Here is a 15,109-nt window from a genome sequence, read left to right on the forward strand (position 1 = left end):
TTTTCAACGACATAACATTACTTTATTTAACTTCGGAACATGTTAATACAGTATATTACTTTACAATCTGCTAGTTAAACTGATTGCCTTTTTACTACGAGTAATATTTTACAAACTGTTACAGGAAAAATAATTCTGTACATTATAATACAGGAATTAAATTTTTAAAATTTTTAATGCTTCTATCCATAAGAATGTAGTAAAAAAAATAATAACATGACAATTAAGTTAATACTTTTAATTTAAAAACATATCATTTTATTTATATTTTTTTACAAACTGATGAAACATTTTTCTGAAATGATGGATTTGGAGAATCTTTAGTTCAGTCTGAAAAAAAAAATATATATATATATTGAAAAATTAGAAAATAAATTGTAAATATATTTAAACTTAGTAAATATAGACTATCACTTACCATGAGATATATATCGCTATGATATTTAACCGTAGATGCTTTTACCGGTATAACTTCCGTAATGTTTACCAGTACCGTAACCAGTACCGTAACCAGTACCATAACCAGTACCATAACCAGTACCGTAACCTGTACCATAACCTGTACCGTAACCACTGTAGCCACCGTAGCCACCGTAGCCAGTATAACCTCCGTATCCTTTATAACTTCCAAGACTATAGGATGGTCTGTAGTAACCTCCTCCATATGGTCTTCCGTATCCATAGCCGCCGTATCCTCCATATCCATAACCACTGGTGTATGGTCTTCCGTATCCATAACCACCGTATCCTCCATGTCCATAACCGCCGTATCCTCCAAGTCCATAACCGCCGTATCCTCCATATCTTCCATATTTATAACCGTCATTATATCTTCCATATCCGTAAGAACCACCATAGTATGGTCTTGCATATCCATAGCCGGTTCCAGTATAAGAACCATAGTTACCAGTGGCATAAGCCAAGGCTGCCAAAAGCAGCAAAGCGCTGGCAATCAACTAAAGAAAGGAAGAGAAAATCAATGTTTGTGAAGTTGAAATAATGTCATTATATTAGTTATTTCTCTAAAAAGTATATACTATGATATGTTTTATAATTTAAAGGATATTCTATATCTATTGTATAAGGAAATTTATATTGTCACTTAATCAATTGAAATACACGTTTTACTCTAAATAATATTGTTTAAACTAGATAAACAGCGATACTTAACTAACTGTAAGATCTATATATGAAGCAAACAACTTACCAAAGCTCTCATTTTTTCTTAATTTAAGCAAAACAGAATGACTACAATGGCAATAAACTTCTCCTTTTATACATTTTATGTAAACCATTTCAAAACGTCCTTATGAGATCACGTGACGTAGAGTAGGCGTTAACTCGCTCCCTAAAATGAATCCGGGATGATATCAGTAGTAACAAATCCATTTATTGCGTTGGAAAGAACCTACCAATAGAAAAAGGATAGTTGATTTCCCATTTTTACATGATTTAAACATAAATCGGGTAATCATGTAGGATACGTCCTTGAAGAAAGACAGCACTTTATGTGATAACCTACATGACCTTTTTTTACATGCAAATTACTTTAAGAATTATGTGATAAGATTTATAATTATTCTCATTTATGATACGCTATTTTTAATTAGTTATGCGTTACCACACTTTATATATTTCCAATACTAATTTATCGTAAAAGAAACGGTAAAAGAATGGCGAAGAACTAGCAAAGGTAAAAATGTTTTGTGACTAAACACGTGAAAACAATAATGAAAGGAAAATTTTCGACGTCAGTGATTATCGAGGTTATTCACACTATTAAGAAGATAGTAAATGTTGGAAAAAAGTAAAAAAAAAAAAGTACAACCGTGAAAACTATTTCGACAAAGCAAATAAAAGCCATGAACAAATAAAAGAATGAATACTATAAAAGGTAAATTCCTGCTGAATACAAATGGTCTTCGAACAAGATAAAACGAAATTTAAAAAAAAAACTAAATTAATATAAAAACTTATTTAATAATTTCAATTTTTAATTATTCTTTTCGGTTTAATTTTTCAAAAAATGTTTAAAAAATCTACAGAACACTCTAAAAAAATAGAAATCAAAACTGAAAAAATGTAATTTTTTTAAAATTATTTCACCAAAATTCGACTTATTACTATAATATAATAAATCGCTTTTGTAAAAATTCCATTTTAAAATGTATTTATCTTAGTGATTCTAGAGCAATACAGAATTTTTGAAGAGAATGTTGTCGTATTATGGGTGTAACGCTTAAAAGCAGAATATTACACAATAAAATTAACAACATTATTGTATAATAAGCTAGAGAATGGAGGAAAGTACTAAAACAAGTTTATAATTATAATGATTTTAAAGATCCATAATAAAGTTTTGACAATTTAAATTAAAATATAAGGAAAAATAATCGTAAATTTGTAAGAGTGATGATAATACGTAACTTACTAGTTAGTAAGTTAAATGTTTTGACGGCTGAATCTAAAGTATTTTAGAATCAAATCTTGATATTTATCTTGAATTTAAAATGGTTTGTAGCAAATAAAGAAACTTACTTGTTACACTCGATTTTCAAGTATTTATTACTGACATTGTAACTTATAAATAAAGCTGTCTGAAATGAATCCGAATGAATCATGAGCATATTAATATCTTGTCTCATAAATTTCAAATTGAAAATAGCTTCATCTTCCATTAAATACTAACTAATTTCAAAATGAAATATCTTAAATATATTTTGAGGTAATGCCAGTTATTTAAAAAACATTTAATCACAATTAAAATTTTAAAAGTTTTAAAGTTATTCAAACGAGTTTTTATGGTTTTAAAACTCGTATATAATTTCAGAGAATGGTGTCAGTATTCGTCAAGATGATGATGCATTGCTGATGAGTGCGATATGTCTTTTGTTTTTATGTAGAACGTTCGTGATAATGGCAAAATTATCTTTTCTTCTTCTTCGGATAGAATGCAATTCCGAGTTAATACAAGCTTCGATATCATCAAATATTATCCAAGGAAAAGAAATCATTAAGAGATTTAACATATATATGACCCGATTCTGTTTATCTATTGAATATGCAACGCGTATCATCAAAATTTTGATTTTAATAGTCCAAATACGCAGTAACAAATTGATATTCTTGGTTTCCATCTCTATAGATAAACCAAAGAAGATATATAGTTCATTGTTTATTTGTTACAAATAAAAATTTTGACAGAATACAGGAAGTCGTTTTCGTAATTATATCGTGTTTTAAAAGACCCTGAACTCGACGACGGATAATGAAGATAGATGATGAAGATCCACCGAATGTAGGTTAAAATATCTATTGTCGTAGCGTCTGGCTTAGATATATTTCTTGTTTCTCTATTATTCAGTTGAAGGTCGCATGCGAATGATCTTTGAATATTAAAAAGATACTAAAAGACATATTTCAGACACCCGAACATTACAATATTCTAGTCACTGTAATCATGCAAAGAATCGAAATAACTTACAGGCGTTTATGTGATTTCTAAAATTATTTATGACGGACGTAAAAGCGGATGCAGCTCCTGAAATAATTAAAATAATTAAGCAAAAGTTTATTTCGAGACGAATTAATATTAAGATCAATCTGATAGAACTGATTAGAAATATTTTTCCACTAATTAAGTTTTAGTGGGAAATGTATTTCTGTTGGTAGGGAATTTTTCCGGAAAGGGAAATTTATTTTTTATCAATGACCCACTACCTGTAAAGCAATTAAACCCACCCTTTTTTATGCAATGGATATACTAATTACTGTCCAGTCTATTATACTGTCACAGGCTAGACGTACTTAAAGACATATTTTAAGACTATGTTTCCACATTTTCTTAATTCATTAAAAACACAATTGTTGTCGCGATAACATTAATTGCCATAACAATGACAGAATCTGTAGGTGGTAATATTCGTAATAGTCTGAAAATTTTAGAAGAAAACCTTGAAAACGTTAAATTTATACTCTGCTGAATAATCGGAAATGCAGTGAGTTAATTGTATTTTTCCTTTGTCCAGATATATCACGTGATCAATCGAAGACGTAATGAAAGTCCTTAACATTGACTAACCGATCACAATTAGAATTTAATAATACTTAGACTCGGTGGCACGTTATAGCCTCGTGGGGCTTAGACAAATTTTCATTAGAGGGCCCCATGTACAGTGTTGACTTCCGACAACTTTTTTCGAGAGAAATTTTTTGAAAAATATTGGTTTAGGGCCTCAGGCAATTAATTAATTGCCTTTTGTGCCTATAAGATAAGGAGCCACTGCTTAGACCTTTATACAATATGTTAGATATTTTTCTGTGTGTGTTGCATATGTTTTATGTGGGTTGAGTTTGTTTTGTATGTTTGTGTATGAGCAAAATCGAATTTTCATATTTTTCACATTGTAAAATATACTATATATAGGCCTATACAATATATAAATTCGATATCTACTTCAAATTTATTGAACGCTTTCACATCAAAAAGTTAATCAGTATATTTAAGAAATAAATTTAATATTAGATAAAAATCAAAATGATAGATTATACTTTTATAATTTTTGTGCAATTTTACGTACAAATGAGGACCAATTTTAACAAATAGAAAAAAATGTGTTAATAAGTTTATTTCTGTCTTCATATTTGTAATATATTTTCTCTCCGGTTTATCCCAAAATATTATTATATTTTTTTGCGATTAAGAACTTTTAACATTTGCATAATAATTCATTTCGATTTTATTACAGGTGAACGAATCAAACTCGATTTTGCCGTCGCAAATGGGTCAAGTGTGAGTCACGTGACTGGCACCGACTATTACGTCACGTGATGATAGTCAGTCATCAGTCAATGTCAAAAAATGTGACCTGAAAATGATCCAAAAAAAAAATGAAGTGGAAATTCCCTTAAATTTCGAATTCGATCCATCATCCAATTGTTGGAGTTTGTTTCAAGGTTTTCTACTTAAAAGATGATTTTCCTACTAAAAATTCATTTCTGTTTTAGCAGAATTCTGATAAAGATTTCTTATTGCATTAAATTGTTCGAAGATTTTATTTATAAAATCTTAAATCAATTTTATATATTTTTATATTTATTTATATATAATTATATTTAACTTTCATACCTTAAATAAATGTATCTATTATTGTATAGCAAGTAGGTATACAGTACTTTTATTTTTCTCACTGTTATAGAACAGAGGGAAAGTATTGTAATCTGTAAAATTTTGACTCTACATTTCTCGACGTTTTAAGATACCCTGATTCCAAGAATGCCAAACTAATTAATTAAAACAGAAAATAAAATTTTGTGAGTGTTTATCTGTATTTTTCATTATATCTCAGGACCCCATTGATTTGAAATTTAGTAGAAATACTTCTATATAAAAGGCTAAATACTATACATTTTGGAGTTTATAAGCGGAGAAGAGGGGAGATAAAGGGATTAGAGGTCATATCTCGAGTGAGATCAGTGAAAATTTTACTCATCACTGGCATTTAAAATGTTTAAAAACCTACCCATGCCCCCAAAATAAGGCTTTTCTTTTTATTTTCTAATTTTTAGAAATTGTAATTGAAAATTATCAGATTTCCTTCCTGATTCCCTTCTGTTCTAGTGTCGGGAAAGTCGTGCAAGAGTCCTTTCCAACTTTTTATTGAATTAAATCCTGAAAAAATTTAATAACTGACGTGAAAGCTATCAATCATATAAAACTTCAAAGTCATTCACTCTTATAATAATCGATATAAAAAGTTATATATAAATACAGAATACGTGATTTTAATATTAATATTAACATCTATATTAATCTTACACAGATAGGAACTACAATAGAACCGGTGATTTATTTTATATATATTAATAAATAGCTAGAGACTCACTTAGATTGTTAATATAATAGAATAGTCGAAGAAATTCGTGCAAATTTACAATTTAAATGTCCCATCGCATATTATATTTATCAGTAGTCAAATATGACCGTGATTTTTATATCACCATACATGAATATTAAAATGTAGATAATTATATTCTTCAAAATTAATCTAGGGTTATTTATTTTTATATATCATGTTTAATTTTGTAGCTATAAATTCATTAAAAAATATCTATTGCTATAATTATTATCACCAACTTTAAAATATCATAGGATTTATCAATATTTCTATATTCTATGTATTTAAATACTAAATAGATTCTGTATATGTTCAGTATTTTGACATTTTTCTATATTTTGTGCACATGTTTATCTGTATGACACAATTTTAAAATTTTGCAACGATGTTATCTAATTGTCAGGTATGTGTATGGAATATCAAATCTATAATGTTTAAAAACAGTAGAAATTGTTACAGTTTCATCATTGTTTATTTAACTTGAGGGAAAAACCAGAAGATGAGTAATTACTGACACAGAAATCATTTCTAAAAGTCATAATTTGAAGACTTTTTGCAATTTGTAGACACGTAAAATGACAAAATTTGCAATTCAAAATTAAACACGGATTTTGCAAGAATTGTACGATTTTTGTGTTCTAAATATAAAGTTCTTTCAAATTATATATGGGATAGAATACCATCCTGGGGAATCGAATTCGAGCGAGCATCCCCAGGAATTTTTCATGTATGGGATATGTCAGGCTTCGTTTCTCATCACCCTGTCACCCCTATTGTGTGTCTTTTTTCCATATTGGGTATGGAAAAAATTCCTTAGTACCCAATAAAAAATATTTGAGACAATTCTTTTACATTATAGAATCGTATTGAAAACAATTGAGTATAAATTATCTTTATGCTAAATATTCATACAGAAAACAGCCGTGAAATCTGAATTTCTTTCGTACGAAATTTATATTATATTATAAATTATATATAAAATTAAAAAAACATAAATAAATTTTATATTTTCATTTGTAAACAAAATTTTTTTAATTAAATAACGTATCGTTTAGTTACAAAAATATTAGTAAAAAGCATACAAAATAAATAAATATTCATTATGTAAAATATAACAATGGAGGATGATTGATGAGGAAACTGCTCCTGTAATAGAAAAGAACATGATTATAAGTTGTAAAACTATATTGATGATTAATAGCAATCTTCAAAAAAATGCTACTAATCATCAGGGTGTGACATAAATTTCAAATAAGCGTAATTGATATTATGAAACATACCTTGATTTTTCGTTGCCTTACGTTAAACTAAGCGAAAATAATGTTGATACATCGATCTCCAGTCTGTTGAAGGATGTAAGTGATAATTTTGATGATAATAATAATATATAGGATCAATGAAAGTGTCGCATCTGAAAGACCTAGCTCTGTATCCGTTAATGAAGTAAAAATTATACGGGTATACGCAAGGTTTGTACAAATAGTTATTCGTGTATGGCGTGTGTTGCACCGACTTAGCATTAATGTATATAAAGCTGTTAAACAGTAGAAGTGCTGTTAGAACAGTCTGTAAAATAAAAAATTAAAATATGAGCTCATGATAGTTATGTCATCCATCGTTAGATGGCGGCACGTTTATTAGTGTTAAAACAAAAAAATATATAATTAAATGACATAAAATATATCCATAATATATAAAAATATTAAATTTTTATATATAATTTGCAGGAATTAAAATTTTAAATTAAATAATAAAATATAATAATACTTACCACAAACATTTTCTTTTTGTATCGAGTAATGAACTTAACTGTATTGATGAATGAATTACTGGTGATTATCTATATTGCACTCTATATATATAATTTTTTATAGCAAAATTAACATTAGTAAGCATAATTAATGGTGTTATCTAAATTTAGAAATTTTTATTATTGGTATGTTTTCTTAAAGTGAAATTATTATGACGAAGCAAGCATAAAAGGAACAAAACTGCTATATAATAGCTTTGACTATTTTTCTTGATATAAATTTTAACAAATGGAAGCAATTTAGATTAATAAATGATGTTATTGATGTTAACTTGAATTTCTTCTCCGTTAATTTTGATCCCACCCGTGACAGAGCAGATAAAACCATGAAAATACTGGTAGTTTGTTATGGGTTCGCACCTGATTAATGGGCTGGCCACGTGAAGTTTTCCAGTCTAACACCTAAATAGGGGCTAGGTTCCCATAGAAAGTTCTCCCGGAGACACCCCTTTGGCAGAACGCCTACGTGTTGAGTTGCTTTAGCTCATCAATCCAATCTAATTCATTAATTTTCTCTCAATATTCCTACGTAAAGTTTTAGATTAGATTGGAATAAATGTCACAAAGATCATCACTCTACGCAGGACAAAGAAGTAAAACAAATAAATATCCACAAATTACAAGCTAAAATCAGTGATAACAGGGTATATAAAGACAAAGCACAACACATGTCAATAGTACTATCATATAACGAAATAAATTTAAAATACTAGAAAAAAAATAGTTTAAAATATATTTTAATCGCTCAGTACGATAAAAAATAAATGATAATTATATTATATCAATTAAAATTTTTTTAATACATCAAATTACCAAAAAATTTAATATATTTAATTCATCGAAATTTTTTCTTAGAATATTTAAAATTAAGAAAAAATGTAGAAAAATAAATTATTTAAAGAGATCGACTATTGAAATCAGCGTATTACTATATCTATTATTCAGAATTAGTTATTAGTAGAGCTGTGGATAAACTTAAATAATGTATTTTATAAATATTTCATGTTTATAAATAGATGTCTGTATACAATGAATATGAATAACTTATACTAAAAATAACGATAATTAATCACAGGATTTTAAAGAATGAAAATAAATGAGAATCCTAGGAATTTTTAATGAGAGATTCTCTCAACACTCGGTCGCTCCATTGTGGGTCTAGTAAATCCATAATAAGCATAAAAAAAAGCATTTTAGTGTATTCAGGGAGAAAAGAGCCATAAACAAAAGTAACACTTAATATTAACATTAACGAATAATTTAACAGCTGATTACAGATTACCAATTTAAAATACTGCATATTAAATTTTAAATAATATAATTAATATAATCACAAAATTCAATCTAATATCAATTAGTTTTTTATTTAGTAAATTAAGCGTCATAAATATTAATAAAACTATATTTTATAAGTTATTTTAATTTTAATTAATTTACATTTACTCTTAGAAAATTTTTAAGTATGAAAAAGAACCAGCAAACTCAAAGAATTGAAATTAATTAATAATATATAATTTTCTTCATTATAAATTATGTTAAAAGTTAATTATAATACACATATATTATAATTAACTTTCAACATAATTAAGATTTCAATTAACTTAATTGAAATTATATTATAATATACTTTTAATTGATTTATTCGAAATCTTAAATGGTTATTTATCGAATAAATTTAATATTTAATGAGTATAATTTAAATTTAATTCATCAACATTTAATTAAATGAATATATTCATTGAACATTTAAATATTATTCTGTATAAGGATTTTTTAATTAAATTTTTAAAAATATTTTAAGTGAATAATAAAAATACAAATCATCAAATTTAGTGGGTAATTAGAAATTAAAAATAACATATCACATGTTAAAAATAACCTATATTTTTGTGATTGTAATGGAATAATTTCAAAATATTCTATTCTTTCCTGCTTAAAAGACATGCTACATGATATAATGATTATTAATAGTTTTTTTTAATGTCGATTCATTTATACTGTAATAATAAATTCTAAAAATAAATTTGCAAACAAATTCTAATATAAAATATAATAAACAACTATATATGCATTTATCATTGTAAATTTAATTTTAGAATCATTATTTTTTCAGTTTTAATCGACCTTTGAGTTAAAACTAGAGGATATAAGCTTAAAGTATTATTTTTTATTTATATTCTGTCACGAAAAATTGAAGTTTCTTCTTAAATTAGAAAAAATCTCCTTGATTTGTAGTATAATTTATATAAAAAAACGGGTTCGTGTAGTTATAGGCCTATATATTTTTTTAAAATCAAATATCTTATTTGACAAAGTCTATAAGGTTCCAAGAAACGACATCTTTCAAGGATAAAAATTAACAAATCCCGAATATAAATTTGATTATTTAGAAATAAAATATTTGTATTATTTATAAATGATGACCTAAAAAGAAAATATATTGAAACAATTTCTAAATAAATAAAAAAAAAACTAGTTTTATATTCCTTACTTTAATGCATTTAAAGTTATAAGAAGATACAATCTGTCTTCTGTAAAATAGCATCAGGCAGTTCAACTACAAAGAAAATTAAGTGATTAAAGGATTTCCCTTATGAAAAGTTAAACTGACAGCGAATGACCTCTTTCAATCGTTCAACAAATAGCTTAAAGTCATTTCAAGGGAAAGTACTTGAGAGTTGGACGTTCTCGTATATTAATTACTAGACAATGGCTATATAAAAAAAAATACTAGTTTTGAAAATGTTCTCGTAATCTTATTATAAACGGATGTTTCGGTAATAAATTTAACAACGCTCCTATTTTGTGAATATCATTTTTTAAATTTTTAATTAAAAGAAAACTTTAATTTAGAGTAACTCTCATACATATATTTATTTTAGGATACGCCACATAATTAAAATTGTTCCAGTTTGTTCGTAATTCATATAACTTCTTTTTATATTTAAATTAATTAAGTTTAAATTTTTTAAAAAAATTCAATAATTTTAAAGTATAAAATGACTATATATTCAGTCTAACCTCTAAACAATGGCCACTAAAAAAAAAAAACACAAGAAATGTCCGTTGTTTAGAGGTTGTTTTTTATGCAATTTTTTCAATTACTACTTTGTATTTTTTCAGTATTTAATATTTTTATCACGTACATATACAAATCATACAAGTTTTTACTTATATATTCATATTGTTGCGTTAAAAGATGCATTTCTAACCTAAAAATCCATAAAAATAGATATTTCTCTTAAAAGAAAGGAGACAAAAAATAAATGTACGTATTGCTTACGTATATGTACAATATATTTATTACTTTTAACATGTTTAGAATACAACATAATAAGATATAAATATTGAATTATAACTCATTACGTAAGAATTAATTATATTTAAATAGTAAATAATAATTTAAAAAATTTCAATGATATTGCTATGCAGTTCCTAAATATTTATAAAACAAAGTATGATAAAATATTGTTAATTACGTATCACCTATTACCAGATCTATATATTAAATAACTTTTGTGAATTTTGGCATTAAATTTTCTAATTTATAAATACGTGTTTTTCCGCTTATGCGTATAAAAGTGATACTTAAAGCGATAACAGAGATGTTATTCAAATATAGCTATTAAATATTTAATATTCAATGGGAGCATGACAGCCATTTGCATCTAATCCATCATAATTTTCGAGAAAATAAGCATTAAAAATGTTTTTTAAAACTGAAATCCATCCTTCCTAATCAAATAGAGGAAACATCATAGCTCCTTGTTCTTTACATTGAACTTTCACTTTTTTTTTCTTATTTTATTTAACTTTCGCCGATAGTTTTTCCTTCTTCCTTTATACTATGGGAAATCACCTATATAAAAATCATTTTCCTTACAAACAATGAATATACAGATAATATAGGGCAAGACAGTATTCACTATTTCATTGTTATAGGAATTTCCCATACAAAAACTATTTTATTATCAACAATCGATCGATATCATGTTATTTTTTAAATAAAAGACAACTTTAACCTGCTTACTTATCTGTTATTAAGCGGGTTAAATTACTACGATATATAACATTTTATTATTAAAATATAAGTAGTAACAACGCCGAACTTTGTAGCTCGCTAATGATAATTAATGCATTTTATTTAAAAACTTATTGTAATTTAAAAAAAAAAAGCAATTGCTTGTGTAAGAGAAAAAATGCGTTAATAGATAATAAGTATCAATGAGAACACATGCTATTGTTTGAAAAGAAAGAATAATTAGCGCGAGAGGAAGTGATCGCGTAATGTAAAATAAGCGTGATACTCCAACATTCAAAGCTCACGTAATTATAAATAATCAAAGTACACGTAATAATTAATACTTCCTACATCCTAATTTTAATTTTTGAATAGCTCAAGAAGAATTAAAAGCCCATAAATAAGCAGTGTCAATGGGAAAGTCAATTGAACTCTTAGTGACGTCACTGACACCAATTTTTGAGATTATTCTTCATAACTTGTTCTTTTTCGAAACATAACGCCCTATCTTATATCCTGTACACACCCAAAATGTGTTAGCTATTGGTTAGCACCATCAAATTGTTGACATATATACAATCTTAATATCCTATATTTGGATACTATGGAAGCTTATTACTAGGGATTTCCATTATTGAAATAATCTAAAGGTTAAAAATAAATTCATAATTTTCTTCTGTTTATATATAATATTTAGTGGAAAATAAAAGGATTTTTAACAATTGACAAAATAACTTTACTTAAGTAAAGTGATTTTGAATGGAGATCTTTAAGTAAAGGATGGAGGAATTAATACAGTTTTACATAAATAGAAATTTAATTTCTCATGTGACCTGTTTCGTTAAATTAAGTATAACTCCCTCTAAAAATAGAACAAGTGGGCAAACAGTTTTTCAGTTTCCGGGTTATATCGTATCCAAACGATTTATTTCTATGCTGTTTTTGTGTATTATACAACACTTTATCGTTTTCTCTTCAGTGTGCACATTACATACATATCATTCAATTTCGTTAAACATATAATATCTTACTACCTCTATTGTATGTTACTGAATTCATTTTATATATCAAGCATATAAAAGAAAAATGTTAAGTTATAAACTATTAAATTTAAAAACCCGAATAATAATATTAATTTTGAAACGATAAAAAGTTAAACATAAAAATGTGTGATCCAGAAATGATAAAGTAAATTAACAAGAATCTATAATGACGTTTTCTTTTCGTTAATTTTATAAAATAGAACAATCTTTTTTTTTCTTAATACGATTATTACATAATATGTTAATCTTTAAGTTTTTATGTAAGTTATTCAGATTCTTATCTTTTAAATTTTAGCATCAACTCCCATTTTTCTTGTAAATTCGCTTAAAATTTATGAAAATGATTGGTGAAAGTATGTTATCCTATCTATTTAGTGAATAAAAATACATCTTCTGATTGTAAAACACGATTTTTTTTCAACATTCAGAAATTCCTCTTCGTAATAAGTAATGTAAACTGTCACCTTATTGGGCAAAACCGTGTTTTGAAATGCATCTTTTTACAATTCAAATGATTTAGTATAGTAATTATAATTCTACTAGTGTTTGCAATTTTTTAAAATCTCTGCGTAGGAAATATTTTAGATGATCTATTAAATAGGATCCCCATTATGTCAAACAGGATAATGTAACTTAGCTCGAGTCAATATGGGGTTTTAAATCATTAAATTCAATATAGAAGGATGATGAGACTAAAACTGTTTAAAAAAACATTTAGTAGAATAATTTTAAATATATACATAACATAATGTCATGCGTGTAAAAAGTAATAAAATCTCTTAAGTGAACTAACCATGACAACAAGATTTTTCAATAAACGTCCTTCATCGCTTCTTCTTCTTCTTCTTCTTTTTCTTCTTTACTTAAAATATGATTCTTTAAGTCAAGAATTATTATTAATAAATAGTTTAATGTTCTGAGAAAACTTGAAACTTTATAATTACTTTGAATTTAAAGAAGAAATCACTTTAATATGAAAGCTCAGGTATCGGGTATCTTTCATTTTCTCGTGTTTCTGTTTAATCCCAATCCATTTTTTAAAGAAAAAAAAGAATTAGATAAAAAGTGGGGTGAGGAAATTTATAAATTATTAGAAAAAATTATTGCTTGTATACCGAGTGGTTACTACGACATTTTCCTTACTTTTCAGTAAAATAGTCATATCTTCCGTCACTTAGATCACAATAAAGTCTATATATACAGAATATGTTTTTATATAATTTTAGCATTTTTCTCTCTACAGTTTTCCTCTATTTTATCCATGTAATCTTGACAATGATACTAAAATAGGGAATATCCTTCCTCGTCCCTGTAATCTAGACCAGTGTTCCGCAACCTTTTTCTACTCGCGGCACACCTATGACTCGAAATGATTTAACACGGCACACCAAAATGTTATTCCCCTCAAAAACGTATGATATGATACTATTAGTGGAATTTCGTAATGCCATAAACCTATTATTATTATTATTATTATTATGTTGAGTTTTGTGAGTTATACTCTAGACACCCATGGCTGTGTACTATGCCGGACCAGAGTCAAAGCATAGTAACCAAAACAAGACAAAAATTAAAGAAGTGTGTCAGTGTGTGTGTCTGTAATTAGGAATTTCCTAACAATATGACATGCATTCAATGTAGTTGCCTTCTGTAGTGTGATGTGTGTTTCTATTAAATTCTTTAAAATTTTAATATTAAATTTAAATTTTGTGTAGCGTGTGTGGTATGACACCTTTAGAGGAGAGAACGACAAGTACAATAAGCACCCTATCCATCCTCCATAGATGCTTTATTTCCTGGGCGAGTTCTGTGTACTGTACTTGCTGATTTTTTCACTGCATGTGTTTTGTATATTGTGAGTGTTTAGAACAGATATGTCTATAATGTATATGATTTTATTGTGTTTGTCAATGAGTGTGATGTCTTGTCTGTTGTGGTAAATTGTTTTATCTGTGATTATGGCTGTTGTAGTACATTTTGTGCGTGTTGTTTTCCAATACTGTCTGTTGAACGTATTTGTAGTATGGTTTGTGGATGTCTAATAATTTGTGTTTCTTTGCAAGCTCTTGATGTATTTGCTACTTGATTATGTCTATGTAAATTATCTGTCTACCAAGAGCTTGCAACCAGATGTGATGTGTTGTATGGTTTCTGGCATGATGTGACATTTTCTGCATGTGTCATTTGTGAGTGTTGTATCTTTGAGTATGTGTTTTCTGTAGTTTTTAGTATTTATGACCTGATCCTGTATGGCAATCATGAATCCTTCCGTCTCCCCAAAGAGGCATCCCCGATCTAACCAGCTGTTTGACGCAGTTTTGTCAACAAAATCCTGGGC

The 15,109-nt window shown here is 26.9% G+C and overlaps 1 protein-coding gene and 1 long non-coding RNA gene across 2 annotated transcripts; both read right to left on the reverse strand.

The window, feature by feature from the left end:
- Positions 1 to 235: 235 nt before the first annotated feature.
- On the reverse strand, positions 236 to 1,381 carry LOC111633118 (keratin-associated protein 6-2-like). Its single transcript, XM_023377656.1, has 3 exons — positions 1,208 to 1,381; positions 419 to 956; positions 236 to 330 (listed from the first exon to the last, which is right to left on the reverse strand). The coding sequence occupies exons 1-2, from the start codon at positions 1,217 to 1,219 to the stop codon at positions 444 to 446; spliced, it is 525 nt and encodes a 174-aa protein (XP_023233424.1). The 5' UTR covers positions 1,220 to 1,381; the 3' UTR covers positions 236 to 330; positions 419 to 443.
- A 5,550-nt stretch (positions 1,382 to 6,931) lies between these two features.
- Positions 6,932 to 7,731, reverse strand: LOC111633130. The gene is made up of 3 exons (XR_002758007.1): positions 7,669 to 7,731; positions 7,178 to 7,463; positions 6,932 to 7,043 (listed from the first exon to the last, which is right to left on the reverse strand). It is a non-coding gene; the product is annotated as an uncharacterized LOC111633130 (long non-coding RNA).
- Between the last annotated feature and the right edge of the window lie 7,378 nt (positions 7,732 to 15,109).

The sequence above is a fragment of the Centruroides sculpturatus genome, unplaced genomic scaffold (assembly GCF_000671375.1).
Source record: "Centruroides sculpturatus isolate CEXI.00-Female unplaced genomic scaffold, Cexi_2.0 scaffold110, whole genome shotgun sequence".
Classification (NCBI taxonomy): Eukaryota; Metazoa; Arthropoda; class Arachnida; order Scorpiones; family Buthidae; genus Centruroides; species Centruroides sculpturatus.